The sequence below is a fragment of the Carya illinoinensis genome, chromosome 8 (assembly GCF_018687715.1).
Source record: "Carya illinoinensis cultivar Pawnee chromosome 8, C.illinoinensisPawnee_v1, whole genome shotgun sequence".
Taxonomy (NCBI): Eukaryota; Viridiplantae; Streptophyta; class Magnoliopsida; order Fagales; family Juglandaceae; genus Carya; species Carya illinoinensis.
The window spans coordinates 18,501,635-18,516,965 of NC_056759.1; the positions used below are offsets into that span (position 1 = coordinate 18,501,635).

At 36.7% G+C, this 15,331-nt stretch overlaps 1 protein-coding gene across 1 annotated transcript; it reads left to right on the forward strand.

The window, feature by feature from the left end:
* The first annotated feature begins 8,875 nt into the window (after positions 1–8,875).
* LOC122317949 (acyl carrier protein 2, mitochondrial-like) lies at positions 8,876–12,814 on the forward strand. Its single transcript, XM_043135034.1, has 2 exons — positions 8,876–9,217; positions 12,459–12,814. Exons 1-2 carry the CDS (start codon positions 9,005–9,007, stop codon positions 12,633–12,635), a joined length of 390 nt encoding a protein of 129 aa, XP_042990968.1. The 5' UTR covers positions 8,876–9,004; the 3' UTR covers positions 12,636–12,814.
* The last annotated feature ends 2,517 nt before the right edge of the window (positions 12,815–15,331 follow it).

Below are 15,331 nucleotides of genomic sequence, written 5' to 3' on the forward strand. Positions count from 1 at the left end.
TTGATGCAAAATCTGATGAAGGTATCTTTCTCGGGTATTCTACTAATAGTAAAGCTTATAGAGTATTCAATAAAAAGACTTTGACTGTACAAGAATCTATGCATGTAGTATTTGATGAATCTAATTCTCCACTCTCTAAGAAATCTATTGATGAAGAAACAGGAGGTATAAATAACACGGAAAGTCTCAATCTCAACAAAGAGAAAACAATAGAGGAAGTTCAACATGGAGCCATCAGGAAAGATCATCAAAATTTAATACAAGATGCAACCAAACAGTGGAAATTTGTGAAAGATCATCCAGTGGAACAAATTTTGGGAGAACCTTCACAAGGTGTAAGTATTCGATCATCTCTTAGAAATATTTGCAATCATACTGCTTTTCTATCTCAAATTGAACCCAAAAATATTGATGACGCGCTTCTTGATAAATCTTGGATTCTAACTATGCAAGAAGAGTTGAATCAATTTGAAAGAAATGATATTTGGACACTTGTTCCTAGACCCAAAAATCATACTATTATTGGAACAAAATGGGTTTTTAGAAATAAGAAAGATGAGTCCGGAGTCATAACTAGAAATAAGGCTCGACTTGTAGCCCAAGGTTTTAATCAAGAAGAAGGAATCGATTATGATGAGACATATGCACCAGTCGCAAGATTAGAAGCTATTCGAATGCTACTTGCATATGCTACTTGCATATGCTTGTTATAAAGATTTCAAACTTTTTCAAATGGATGTTAAAAGTGCTTTCTTAAATGGTTTTATAAATGAAGAGGTATATGTTGAGCAACCTCCAGGTTTTGAAAATCATATTTCTCCAAATCATGTTTTCAAACTCACAAAAGCACTATATGGACTTAAACAAGCTCCTAGAGCTTGGTACGAGAGACTCAGTGGTTTCTTGATTGAAAAAGGTTTTTCAAGAGGAAAAATCGACACAACTCTTTTCATTAAATATGAAAATGATGATATTCTTTTGATTCAGATTTATGTTGATGATATAATTTTCGGTGCTACTAATGAAAATATGTGTCAAGTTTTTGCTAAGACTATGCAGGAAGAATTTGAGATGAGCATGATGGGAGAACTTACATTCTTTCTCGGATTGCAAATTAAGCAAGCAAAAAGTGGGACATTCATCAATCAATCAAAATATATGAAGGAATTACTGAAGAAGTTTGGGATGGAAAATGCTAAGGAAATTGGAACACCATGAGCCCATCAACTAAACTTGATAAAGATGAATCCGGTAAGCCAGTTGACTCGAAGATATATCGAGGTATGATTGGTAGCTTATTATATTTAATAGCTAGTAGACCAGATATTATGTTTAGTGTGTGCTTATGTGCACGCTTTCAATCATCTCCAAAAGAATCACATTTAATTACAGTTAAGCGCATTCTTAGATATCTTAGTGGTACAGTTAACTTAGGATTATGGTACCCTAAGCATACATCTTTCGATCTAATCAGCTACACAGATGCAGATTATGCTGGCTGTAAAATAGATCGAAAAAGCACTAGTGGAGCATGTCATTTCTTAGGTCATGCATTAGTTTCCTGGTTTAGTAAAAAATAAAATTCTGTTGCACTATCTACTGCTGAGGCAGAATATGTTGCTGCGGGTAGTTGTTGTGCTCAAGTTCTCTACATGAAACAACAACTTGAAGATTTTAAACTCAAGTATAATCACATTCCAATCAAATATGATAATACAAGTGCTATAAATCTTTTAAAGAACCCAATACAACATTCTAGAACTAAGCATATTGAAATAAGATATCATTTTCTTCGAGATCATGTGCAGAAAGGCGATATAGTACTAGAATTCACAGACACACACGATCAGTTAGCAGATATTTTCACAAAGCCTTTACCAGAAGATAGACTATGTATGATCAGAAGAGAAATATGTATGATGCATGCTATGAATATCTCTTAAAAGATAGACGAGAATCAATAAAAATAAAGATAGATTTTTTAAATATTTTTACATAAACTTGAGATTTTTAGCCTCATGTTTGAGACGCTCATTCTCTTCATACAATATCATGTCATTCTTATCCATGGGAACCGGCAAGCGGAATGAAGAATCTAATAAAGATTTCAACTGTTTATTCTTCTGCCGAATGATTCCTTCCCTTGTGTGAGACTCTTGAACAATTCGTTGAAGTACAACAATTTGTTCTTTGAGCTTTTCAACTTCATGATTTTTGGCTTGTAGCTGCTGAGAAAAAGCAACAATAGAGGAAGAGTAGCAAGTCCCAATACTCACCAAGTCATAAATAGCATCAGAATCTGACTTATTAGTCAGATTATTATTTTCTTGCTGCAACATGGCACCAATGGCAGCTGCAGAAAAGACAGGAGGTTGAGATGCAGAATGCCTCATGGATGGATCTAGAGAAATGTTAGAAGAATGAGCCATTGAGAAAAGAATAGAAGGCTTAAAACGAGAATGCTGAAAGAATGCAGATGAGTTATAGAGATGAGATGAAAACTTGATGCGAATTAGATGAACTTCAGGACTGATTTTATAGAGATAGCATAAAGAATAAGACAAACTATTGTCTCTTCAAATTTTATTTAGTCAAAAGAAATACAAGATATGCTGGACACACATTGTCAAAAGTTTTCTTACTAAACCAGCGAGATTAACAGTAGATTGTCCCTATTTTTCTAGTAAACGATGAACCTCTGCTGTTATCTGCCGATGTTGACCTTGTATCTGAACCCTTTCTCGTTCCAGCTCCTCTATTCGTGGTTGCAGATCATGAGCATACCAATCTGTAAATTTTTTCAACTCTTGGTTTTCTTACTTTAGCCTTTTATTCTCACTATCCTTATTAGCAAGCTTCTGTCGTAACTCAGATATTTGCATGTTAAGATGATCAATCTCACTCACCCTCGCCATTAACCTTCGAGACATGATTGTAACAGAGGCAGCATATTGACTACTGAGTATTCTTGATTCTGCAATAATCTCAGAATCAGCCTTACTAGAAAAACGGTTCACTGCTCCTATTATGGTATTGACGGCCTCAGGAGAAAAGATTGATGATTGATGCGTCAAGGGTTCCTGATTCAAGTCTGGAACATTAGTGGAAGAGAATTGCTCAGTCATTCTATCGTTGTGGAAAAACAGAACTCAAGTCAAGAAGCGATTATTTTTTTGGCATCCGATAGATGAAAATGATCATTTTTTTTATAGAAACTCGGAGCCTTCAATCCCGTTTGTCAACAACATCAGGCGATTGTTTAAATCTTCAGCCGTATTAAATTTATAGAGTTAGGCCTCGAGACTTTGCAGCACTTGTCGGGTCACGGACGGCTCCATTTTTCAACTATCTATAGTGTCTACTAACGCACCGTTTTCTTCAGTCTATTTACTTGTTGCGGATCCTTTTTAATGATGCCAAAAGGGGGAGAAGTGTTAGACTAGAACATTAACACTGTTTAAATTGCTAAACTTGTTATATATGCTTGGAATTATATTTATACTTTTGCTTGAAAAACTAACGCATATTTTCAGGAGGAGCTTAAGTATTAATACAGGTTTCAAGTTCTATCAAGTATTTGTCATCATCAAAAAGAGGGAGATTGTTGAACCCAAGGTTTCAAGTTTCATGTGATTATAAATCTACACATGGATTTTGATGATAACAAATGAATTCAAAGAATAAAGGAGTTTTAAGCTCAAGTTGTTCACACAATGGAATCAAGCACATCAAAGAACCAAGCATGAGCAAGAAGGAAACAAGTTCACATTAAAGTCATAGAGTAATATTGTAAATCTCTTAAAATTCGAAATTAGGATTAATGTTCAAAATTAATATTTTATCATAAAGCATTAAAATACATTTTCCACATGTGCATGAATATTTTTGAAAATTAAATTTGAAAATTTTGAAAGATGATTGATTGTCATCTTTTGCATGTGCATGCCTTGATTAAAGGGTTGAACTTTGAAAATATTAAAGATGATTGATTGTCATCTTTCACATGTGCATGTTTTATTTGAATATTTTCAAAAGTGATTGATGCTTTTCTAGACTTATACAAAAGGTAGATGATTTTGTTTGAAAAATTTAAAAAGTAAAGTGTGTTCATTTTGTCATATGCAAAAAGTAAAAGATTAGGTTTGAATTTTTTGAAAAGGAAAGTGTGCTCATTTTGTCATATGCCAAAAGTAAAAGATTAGGTTTGATTTTTTTGAAAAAGTGAATGATGTTGTTTTTGACAATTGAAAAAGAAGAACCTTTTATATGAATTTTTTGAAAAAGTGAATGATGTTGTATTTGACATGTGAATCTTTTTAAATTTGAATATGAAGTCTCATATGCCTATAAATAGATCATTTGAGAGTTTCACATTCATAACACCAAGAGCATACAACATTCCTTAAAAGCTTTCATTCTCTCTTCTCTAAGCATTGAGCCTTAATCCTTATTCATTTTGAGAGATATAGTTTGTACTGTATTGTTCTTATTTCACTTATTGAGGAGTGTTTTCTGATAACCTACCCACTATCAGTTTTTGTATTAGAAAAATGGTGTGTATAACTCTTGTACATGTAGAAAGTATTCTATACGAGGAATAGTTGAATCACCACTTGTAAGGTGATTGCAAGTGTAGAGGGTGTTCTACACGGATCCTTTATAGCGGTGTTGTTCAAAGGTGTAATAGGTTTCTATCTCCACCTGAAGGAGGTTGAATAGTGAATTTGGGAATCCTCAAGGGGTAGCTTGAGGCGAGGACGTAGGCAGTGGGGCCGAACCTCGTTAACATATTGAGTTTGCTTCTCTCTTACCCTTACTCTTTATATTTATTGTTGTTTCATATTTTGTTTATATTTTATATTATATATTTGATTTATAATTGTTATTTTTTTTAATACAACTCAATTCACCCCCCCTCTTGTGTTAGTCATCTGGGCAACAAGTATTGTAAGTGTGACACCCCCAAATCCCCCACGCACGAACACGGGAAAATCGAGACGTCCGAATGATGACATCACGGGTCACCACCTTATCGACGTGTGCCAAGTGTGTGTATAAGTAACGAATGTGCATGAGAAACACACAGCGGATAGTAAAGTCAATAACTAAGTACCAGAATTTTTTTTTAATTTAATACAAAACTATTTCAAACATACATAATAAAAATATTACATAACACAAATACAGTTTCAAAGCCAAAAACAAAGCATAACCCAATTCAGAACTCCGGCGAAGCCACATCCTCGGGCTCGGCCTCCTCCTCCTCCCCGAACTCTACATCAAAATCTACAGAACCAAAAATGGTGCCGCATGTAAGTAAAATCCAAACACCACTAGATAAAAACATATAAAACTCAAACAACATGCATGAAAGAAAATCCAATGCACATGACCCGTAAAGTCATATTTTTCCACGCACGTCAAAAACTCATTTGGCCCATAAAAACATATCGCTTAAAACCAAGCCTCGCCATTATCCCAGATAATAGCCCAAACCACCATTTTCCTAGAAAATGGATCAAAAATCTCAAAACCAAACTTCGCCATTTTCCCAGAAAATGGCCCGCATCCGAAAACCATAAAAACGATCCAATTATGCATGCACCATGATCTCCCCTAGGGATCATCCACACACCCTGGCTCTGTGCCACACCGTAGGTAACGACTACGCATGTGACACCTAAACGAGCGATGCCCAGACTCATACCCAGCGCGTACCTGGCCAGGCCATCCTCTAGTCCCCACCACTCTAAGGACCACAGAATCGACACGACAACGTTACAGTATCATGCGATCCGGTCGTCGCCCTGCGACAACCCAGGGGACGTCACTCAGTATTATCCACTCCCAAGTGACCAGAGGAGCTCCATCGAAATAATAACTCATCCCGGCTTGGGCTCGTGAAACACACACACCCAAAAACCATTTACGCTAATAAAACATGATTTTCTCACTTAAAATAAAAAGCACATGTATGCAATATATAACGCACGCCTCATGGCACAAATAACCAAGCAATCACAAACAACCAAAACCAAGCACTCCGTCCTCAATCCATCCGACCCCCGAACTCCTCGGACTCAATCCGGAATCAACCAACCAACCAGATAAATATTTATTGTAAGAGAAAAATACATTTAAATCTAAAAGTAGAGTTTGAAAAATACTTACAGCGCTATACGGTATTTTTCGAAAGCTCGCGGCGTTGTAAAAGGAAAAGCAACGTAACAGTGTAATTTACACTGTTGCCGTGGGTAATAAATTACCCACTTTCGAACGGGGACAAACTAAGACCCGAAATTGATAGAGAATGGTCTTGAAATGTTTATGAAGTTAAAGGAAACGAGTTTTGGCCGTGGGTGGCGGTGGAATTGGTGGTGGAAGCGGAAAAAAATCAAATCGGAGTTGAGCTCGTGGGAGCTGCTTCGGCAATAGATCGAGGCTGGAAATGGGTGGTTTAGGTTGGCAAGAGGTAGGGGAAGAAGCTGTGAAGAGATGGTGGCCGGAGGTGCTGCGACGGCGCCGGAATCGGTGAAAACCGTGTGGCTTGGAGGAGCTCGTGGTGGCTAACGGTGGCTCGGATGGAGGTGAAACTTTGTGGGGATGTTCACTGGTGAGAGGGGAAGAAAAATGGGTGGGTGGTGTAGGCCACGCCGCCAGAGAGCGGCGGTTCTAGGCTATGAAAGCAACCCACGACAGGGGAGAAAAACAGGGCAGGTGCCATGACTTCCAGGGGCTCGTGGCGACTAACGGCTGGTCCGATGGCCCTAAAAATTGGTGGGGATGATCTCTGGTGAGAGGGAAAGAGAATGGTGGGGGTGGTGCACTACACGACTGCCGAACGGCGGCGCACTGGGCTGTCAAAGGGGCGGCAACGGTAAGGAGAAAAGGAAGAAGAGCTGCATGGGGAGAGAGAAAACGGGAAGAAAAAGAAGAAGAAAAAGAAAGAAAAGAAAGAAAAGAAGAAAAAGAAAAGGAAAAAGGGAAAAAGAAAAAGAGAAAAGAAAAGAAATGTGGTCCAATCCTCACTCCGGAAACCAAAAACCGATCTGCCGAAAACGATATTAAAAACCGTAAAACAACTAAAATAAATTAAACACAACATCAAATAAATAAAAACCAATTTAAAATACATTAATTTAAAATAAATAAACCAATATATTAATTAAATTAAAAACAACCTTTTAGTGAAAATACACGTAAAAGCGGGTCATCACAGTAAGTATTTTTCAAAAGTTTTTGAAGATTTAAATATATTTTTACTTTAACAATATATTGTGATTTGTTTGGTTGTGCCGAACTGAGTCCAAGGAATCGGGAGTCAGATGGATTTGAGAATGAAGTTATTTATGCTCGGATGATGTTAGGTTTATTGGAGAATTTGCCTTGTTATTTGCATTGCATAATGCATGCATATACATGTGTTAGAAATTGAAAACTAGGTTTTCAAGTGTTAATAGATTTTTGGATGTGTGTAAATCATGATCCCAAGACGGGATTTGGCATTATCTCGGTGAAGCTCATCTGGTCATTCAGGAGCAGAATATATTGAGTGACATCCCTTGGGTTGTCTCTAGGCGACAACAGGCTCGGACGATACAGTAACGCTATCGTGCCGACTCCATAGTCTCTCTACTGGCAGGGGGGCTAGAGGATGCCTGGTCATGGTACACGCTAGGCGCAAAACTGGGTATCGCTTGTTAAGATGTTACATGTGTGGTCGTTACCTGCAGTGTGGCATGAGAGCCAGGGTGTGCGGATGATCTCTATGGGAGATCATGGTGCATATGGATAAAATTGAAAATTGGTTTTAATATTGGTTAATGGGCCATTTTCTAGGAAAATAGTGGATTCTTGTTTTGGGCCATTATCTGGGATAATGGCGAGAAAATGTTTTAAAGAAAATATTGTGGGCCAAAAATGGAATTTTTGGCCTGCGTTGGAAAATGATTATATTTGGAAAATGCTTTTTTTTTTCGGATCTCATACATATGGCATCATGTTCATGCATATTGTTGTGACTTTAATGTATTTTCATCTTGTAGGTTACTTGGATTATTATTTACCTACGGTACCGTCTTTGATATCGTAGATTTTGGTGCAGATGAAGAGGAGGCTAAGTCTAAGGAGGCAGTTCTACCGAAGGACTGATTAGAGTTTTTGGCTTGTATTATTTTTCGTCTTTAATTATGTATTTTCAGATTTGTGATATTATTGAGACTTGTATTATTTTGATACACTTGTTTTAACCGTTAAATAAAATTCTGGTATTTAGTTGAAAGATTTTTATTACCCGCTGCGTTATTTTTTATATAAACATGTTGCATGTATACATACTTGGTACTTGGCAATGGGATGCGTGACTCTTGTTGTCATCATCCCAACGCTTTAATTTCTACGTGTCCATACATGGAAGTTGGGGGCGTCATAGTGTTCCTAAAGAGACTCTTAACACTTTCAAGTTTTAACCAAAAGCGTTAAAAAAAACGCTTTAAATATGACCAAGTTATATTCCTAAGAAAAATGATATTTACAGTCGTAGAGTGCGCAAATATCGTAAAATCTCTTTTAAAAAAATAAGTAAATAAGGAATCCACATGAAAATAATAATAATAATAATAATTTTCTAATAATAAATTTTATCCTTTTTCAAAATAAATATACGATATTTATATATTCTATGACTATATCTGACATTCTTCATCAGCATTACCTAATCAGCTTAAATATTAAAAACATGAGATAAAATCAGAAAGCTGGCCATTAGTAGGGGTGGCTGGTGGCTACGGTTGACAGTTGACACTCACATGGGCGGTCTGAGTTGGGCCGAATGGGTTAGCTACCCCGTCATGGCCTTTGCAAGGCCCAAGCAAGCGACGCATCATTTGCAGTCCGTCATTTCTCATGTACCTTAAGCGTCTTCCTCACAGTCACCGCTTTCAGCTTTGAGAGAGACAGAGAGAGAGTCAGAGAGCTGAAAAAGCTTGTGCTAAAAGAGCTTCCAATGGCGGCGGCGGCGGCAAGGCGCGGTTTGCTAAAGCACCTGAGAATACGCGTTCAGGACGTGCCCCAAAACCCTAGTTACACGCTCTCCTTCAGCGCGATACGACAACGTTTCTTCTCGGAAGAGGTTAGGGGCTCCTTCCTCGACAAATCTGAGGTCGCAGATCGGGTCATCTCTGTCGTCAAGAACTTCCAGAAAGTCGATCCTTCCAAGGTATTATCCCTTAATTCCAAGTGTTTTGATTTGTTGTTACTGCGGTATAATGCGTTACTTCCTGGATAAACTCGGATGTAACGATTTGTTGCTACCAATGTTTTGAGTCGTTACTTCCAAGGTAACACTTACTACATCATACAAGTTAAACCCGATTTTTTTTTTTTTTAATCAATGATGAAGAAAACCTGACTTGCCGTACGCTGTTTGGATTTTTTTATTTATCAATGATGAAGATATGAGGCAAGTTGTGAATGTGTCATTTTATTACTTACGATGTATAAAATTTTCCGAGACAATGCCTAGATTTTGTTTTACCTGTGTTTCGTTATTGAGAATAATGAAGAAAAGCCCAGGAGAATAATTTTTAAGAATTGGTTGTTATTTTCAAGGAATGTTTTATTCTTCATTGGTCATTCGAGTTGCATATCGGTTAGAAGAAAACAAAAAACAAAAATGTTGGTGAAAAGAATAAAATAGAATCTTACAAAAGTTTCGCCGGGTTGATGTTTTTCATTAATAAGATAAGTTTATTTAATGAGCAGAAAAGAAAGAAAAAACACTGTCCAAGCACATTGGGAATATTAGACCTCATTTGGTTACGCAGTTCAGATGAAATGTTTTGTTGAAAGTTAAATAAATATTATTATAATAATTTTTGTTTTAAGATTTGAAAAAGTTAAATTATTTATTATATTTTATATGGGAGTTTGAGAAAGTTGTAATGATTATATGAGATGGGATGAGATAGTTTGGTTTTGTGTAACCAAACCAGCCCTTAATTAGATAGAGCTAACTAGAAAAAGTGAGTTTATTGAGAAAATTTTGGATCTAAAACTAAAGAAAAATTAGTAGGCTGCCATCCAATGGTAAAGTGTGTAAGAAAAGAACGCTTTGCGTTCCTCCATTATCATTTCTTTGTCTTCAGAGCTCCCACCAATCGGAATCATTCTCTATATAAGCCAACTACGATTGGCCTCAAGTTTTTCTTTCCAACTTGCTAATAAATTTACTACTCATCTAGGCATCACCCAATCAAGGCCAAAGAGACTCAAAACTACCTTGCCTCAAAGTGCTAGCTATCTCACACTGGCAGTACAAAGTGATTCATAGATATCCCATCCCTCCTATGCTTATTTTTCATGTTAGGTCTTTATCCTTTACATCATAATAGTGTTGGCAAAAGCATACTTAAGTGTAACAGAGCGAAGGGCCAAGTTTGAAGGGTTCAAAGTGTTCAAAGCGCATTTGGACACTTTTGGCATTTTTTAGTGATCTTAAAGCTCAAAATGCACCCTTGTAGATTTTTTGGACAAATATATCAAATATCATTTTTAACTATTAACTTTTATTTGGACCATTAATTTAAATGAAGTAGATAAGAAAGATTATAAGGGTTAGAAGTCTTTTGATGACAATGATAATGGTTCTATGAAAGTGGTGGTGTTTGTTTGAGCGGCACTAGATTAGGAGGTGAAGATAGGATTCAATGGAGCATATCGAAGAGAGGAATGTTACAGTTGAAGTCCTTGTATAATGCTTTAGTTCCTTGTGATAGCATTAATTTCCCATGGAAGACCGTTTGGAGGAGGAAGGCCTCCTTGAAAGCTGCACTCAAGAAGATCCTCATGTAGGATAACCTAAGAAAGTGGCAAGCATGATGGTAGAATGGTGTTGCATATGTAAGAGGAATGGGGAATCAAGGGATCATTTGATAACACATTGTGATGTAGGTAGGACATTATGGCAAACTTTTTCTAGCTTTTCAAGTTTTTGAATTGAAGTTGTCCTTTTTATTCTGAATTATGGTTCTCTTGTATACTAATTAAAATATAGATGGCTAATTTGGGTGACGCCTAGAAGATGGTAGATCTTTTATCATGCTGAGAGTGCGGTTTGAGAGCTAGCATAGTTTTCTTTTTTTTATAAGTAAGAAGTAAATTTTATTCCTAGTGAGACCTTGTGGACCATGATCCTGATTTACTTGACGTGGCATATATGGAAGGAGATAAGCAACCACAAGTTTGACAACACCACAAGAAGCACCTAAGATTTCAAGGCTTACTCTTTCAGCTCTCTAAACCATTTAAGCTTATTTATGTATTCTAGCCTCACATAACAGAGTTTTTATGCTGTTTCTTCATTCTCTTCTCATCAGGTGTTTTGTTGTGTATTTCAATTGAGCCTCTTTTTCATTGATTGATCATCAATTGAACTCGTCTTACTCATAAAGATGATTATTATAATTTTTTATTGGCACCGGGTATTGGTAACAAACTCCAGACTAATTCCAGGGGTGCATAGACCCTTGGCAAGGAGTTTTCCAGTAGTGTACCTTGGGTAATTTAAGGGGAAATTCCCCTTAGAAATTGTTTGCACCAAAGGATTCGAATCTCATACATGGAGAGATCATGCCACCAAGACCAAGACTCTTACCACTTGAGCCAACCCAACAGATTAAAGATGATTAAATAATTCAATGCTATTGTATGTGCAATCAGAGCAGAGAAAGCATTGATAATCTCCTACTTCACCATGAGTTGGCTAGGGAGTTATGTGTATCGGTCTTTGTTATTTTTTAGGATCGAATGGGTTATTCCCCAATGGGTGGTAGAGATGCTAGCATGTTGGAAAAACGATTTGGGATAGTGTTGGTAAAAGTGAGCTTTAAGTGCAAAGTGCTAAGGCCAAAGCGTTTCACTTACCAAAAGCAAAGTGCACTTTTTAGGGCTTTTTCCTTTTTGTGTGAGTTTAAAGCACAGAGTAGTGCACTTCTGGAAAATTTTAAAAAAAATTAAAAATTATCATTTAGAGACTTAGAAAATGATGTAAACAAATATTCTTAAGTATTTTGTTGATATTGAAGATCATTTATATGCAATAGCACCCCATGTTGTTCCCCAATGGGTGGTAGTGCACCTGGAAAAGTGTATGGTAATTGAGGAAATCCTTTAAAGTATATAACTTATTAAAAAAGCAAATGCAGGTTGTGGATTTGATGTTTGATAAAATGGTTTTAAAGCTTTTTTTAATTTTTTATTATTATGCAAAAACTGAAGTTGGTGACAGTGTTTGTTAAGAGTTTTTTTTTTTTTTTCGTTATCAAGAACACAAAACCATATTGAGCTTTTCTAAACAGGTTTTAGCATCTGTTTTACTTGTTTATTTGTTTTTAATGCAAAGACTTGATGTCATTTAGTTTATTCTGCTGCTTAATTTTATGGTTTTTCCTTATTGGCAGGTCACACCAAATGCCCATTTTCAGAATGATCTCGGGTTAGATAGTTTAGATGCGGTGGAGATCGTGATGGCACTTGAAGAAGAGTTTGGATTTGAGATCCCAGATAATGAAGCGGACAAGATTAACTCCATCAATCTTGCTGTTGACTTCATTGCTTCCCACCCTCAAGCAAAGTAGAGGGAGACTCTGAAGCCTCATAATTTTCATATGCTTGATGTGAGGAATTACCTTTTTTAAAATGCTACTTGGTTTTATAGCTCTTTTGAACCAACCCTGTGTAAGGAGTATTCTTTGGGCATTTGACAACTTCAATCTTGTTCAAATAAATGTGATGTAGTTAATTGTTAGTTTTGAAATTCAAAGGGCTTAGTAATTATTATGATTTGAAATTCAAAGGGCTTAGTTAATTGCCTGCATATACATTTGCCTCCTGCCTGCATATACATTTGCCTCCATATAGATAATTTATGAATATAATATGAGTAGTGCTATATACAATAATGGAATGCGGAAGCGTCATATAATTTTTTTGAAAAAGAGTGGGTTTTATTGATAAAAAATTAATTTTTTATCATGTGGATCTTGTATTTATTCATTTTTTTAAAAAAGATTATACGACACTTGTGTATACCACGATTGTAAATATCATTTATTATATATTATAGGTATTGTTAACGTCATATTTCGTATACCTTTGAGTCAAGTTTTAGCGACTCGGATCTTCGATTTTGGACCTACAAATATAGAGACAACATAAAGAGATGGTGGCCTTGGTAGGGGATTATGGAGTCTTTGATGCCTCAGTTAATATCGTCCTAGTAGTTTGTGTGAGTGAATAGAGAGTTTAGATAGAGTTCTTCGTACCTAAGGATTGCCTTTTGTACTAGGTTTATGAGGGTCAACAACCCATACCTCGTATCAAGAGGATGTGTCCCCTTAATAATTTACTTGGGTTCTTTCAATGCGACTTGGCTAATAAGGTAATGCATTTAATGCGGTGTGGCTTCCTATCGCTTTTACCCCGTTGCAGGTGCATTTTGTCAAACTCCTCCTCACATGTTGTCACGAGATCAAGGGCTCCACGCCTTCCTGTCTACACAGAGGCTAGGCTTCATAGGGGAAAACCAGGGTAACGTGCATCTTCCTCTCCCACCTCTTGGGGCTTCTCGTGTGATCAATACCATAGGCTAACCTCAACTATGTGTACCACCAGTATACCTTTGACTCTCTCGACTTTCGAGAATGGGGCGTTACAATATACCTTTGAATGAGGGTGTACCACCAGTGATAATGACTTCCAAAACTCACTAGAATATAAAGATCTTCATAAATAGTGCAATAGTTGTATATCAGTATTCTCTCATCGTTTAGAGACTAGAAGAGAATATTTGTAATATATGCTCCTCTAAAGGTATTGAATTCATATAGTAGGAATTTTAAAATAGAATTTTAGATTCACTCCACTTATATGATCCAACCCGTGGTTGTTGATCTAATTGAGAAAGAAAAAGTAGAGTTGATAAAAGTATAAATCTATCCCTTGGCACTAGTTCAGTTGTCTTTAGATAACCATTGATCATACATTTGATAGAACCTTTTTTTTTTTTTTTTGAATGAGCTAAATGACTTATTCTCGTAAGAGAATTAGATGGTTGGCTTTTGTGATGTTTAGGCGTGAAGTAGTTTGAGAGCATAATTGTTGCTTGTATTGTTTTAGTACCAAAAAAAAAAAAAAATGAATGTTGCTAGCTAGTACAGCTTTCATGCGGCCTAAACCAATCATCTATTCAAAGATATCCAAAGTATTTAACTGTAATTATTAACGATCTATTTAATAAAATAAGTTTTTTGAACACTATTGACAAGCCTAGAAAAGTGTCTTCCTAAAAAACAATGACGACCTAGTTGTCTTAGATTATTGATTGTCGCCTAATAGTAGTTTTCCATACTACAAGGTAGTGGACATGAGCGTGTATAAAGTAGCTCAGACTTCATGTCTTGTGAGAATGTTTACAGGTAAAACTGTGACATCCCATTTTTACGTGTATTTTCACTGAAGAAATATTTTAATTTAATTAATATAATAGTTCCTTTATTTTAAATTATCGGATTTTAATTGGATTTTAATTGCTGTTGAATTTAAATTGTTGTTTAATTTATTTTAGCTTGTCTTTGGATTTAAAATTAAATAGTTTGTTTTTACTAGTTATTTATTATATTTTAGTTTTACGTTGTGTTTAAAATATTTTCTTAGTTTTATTGCTTTTAAACTTATTTTCGTTGGATCAGTTATTGGACTCCAGAGGTGAGGATTGGACCTCATTTCTTTTCTTTTCTTTTTCTTTTTCCCTTTTTCCTTTTCTTTTTCTTCTTTTCTTTCTTTTCTTTCTTTTTCTTCTTCTTTTTCTTCCCATTTTCCCTCTCCCCGTGCGCAGCAGCAGCTCTCCTTTCCATTTCGTCGCCGCCCCTTTGACCGCCCAGTACGCCGCCGTTCGGCGGCTGTGTTGTACACCACCCCCACCATTCTCTTCTCCTCCCACCAGAGATCATCGCCACCAATTTTCAGAGCCATCGGACCAGCTGTTAGCCGCTACGAGCCCCTGGAAGTCACGACACCTGCCTGTTTTTCTCCCCTGTCGCCGGTTGCTTTCGCAGCCCAGAACCGCCGCTCGCCAGTGGCGTGGCCTACACCACCCACGCAGTTTTCTTCCCCTCTCACCGGTGAACATCCCCACCAAGTTTCACCTCCATCCGAGCCACCGTTAGCCACCATGAGCTCCTCCAAGCCATACGGTTTTTCACCGATTCCGGCGCCGTCGCACCATCTCCGGCCACCATCTCTTCACAGCTTCTTCCCCTACCTCTTGCCAACC

Excerpts from the sequence above, each read along its gene's own strand:
- LOC122317949 (XM_043135034.1), top strand. The coding sequence starts at position 9,005 with ATGGCGGCGGCGGCGGCAAGGCGCGGTTTGCTAAAGCACCTGAGAATA. Across the intron at positions 9,218-12,458 it reads AGAAAGTCGATCCTTCCAAG|GTCACACCAAATGCCCATTT; the intron begins GTATTATCCCTT and ends CCTTATTGGCAG.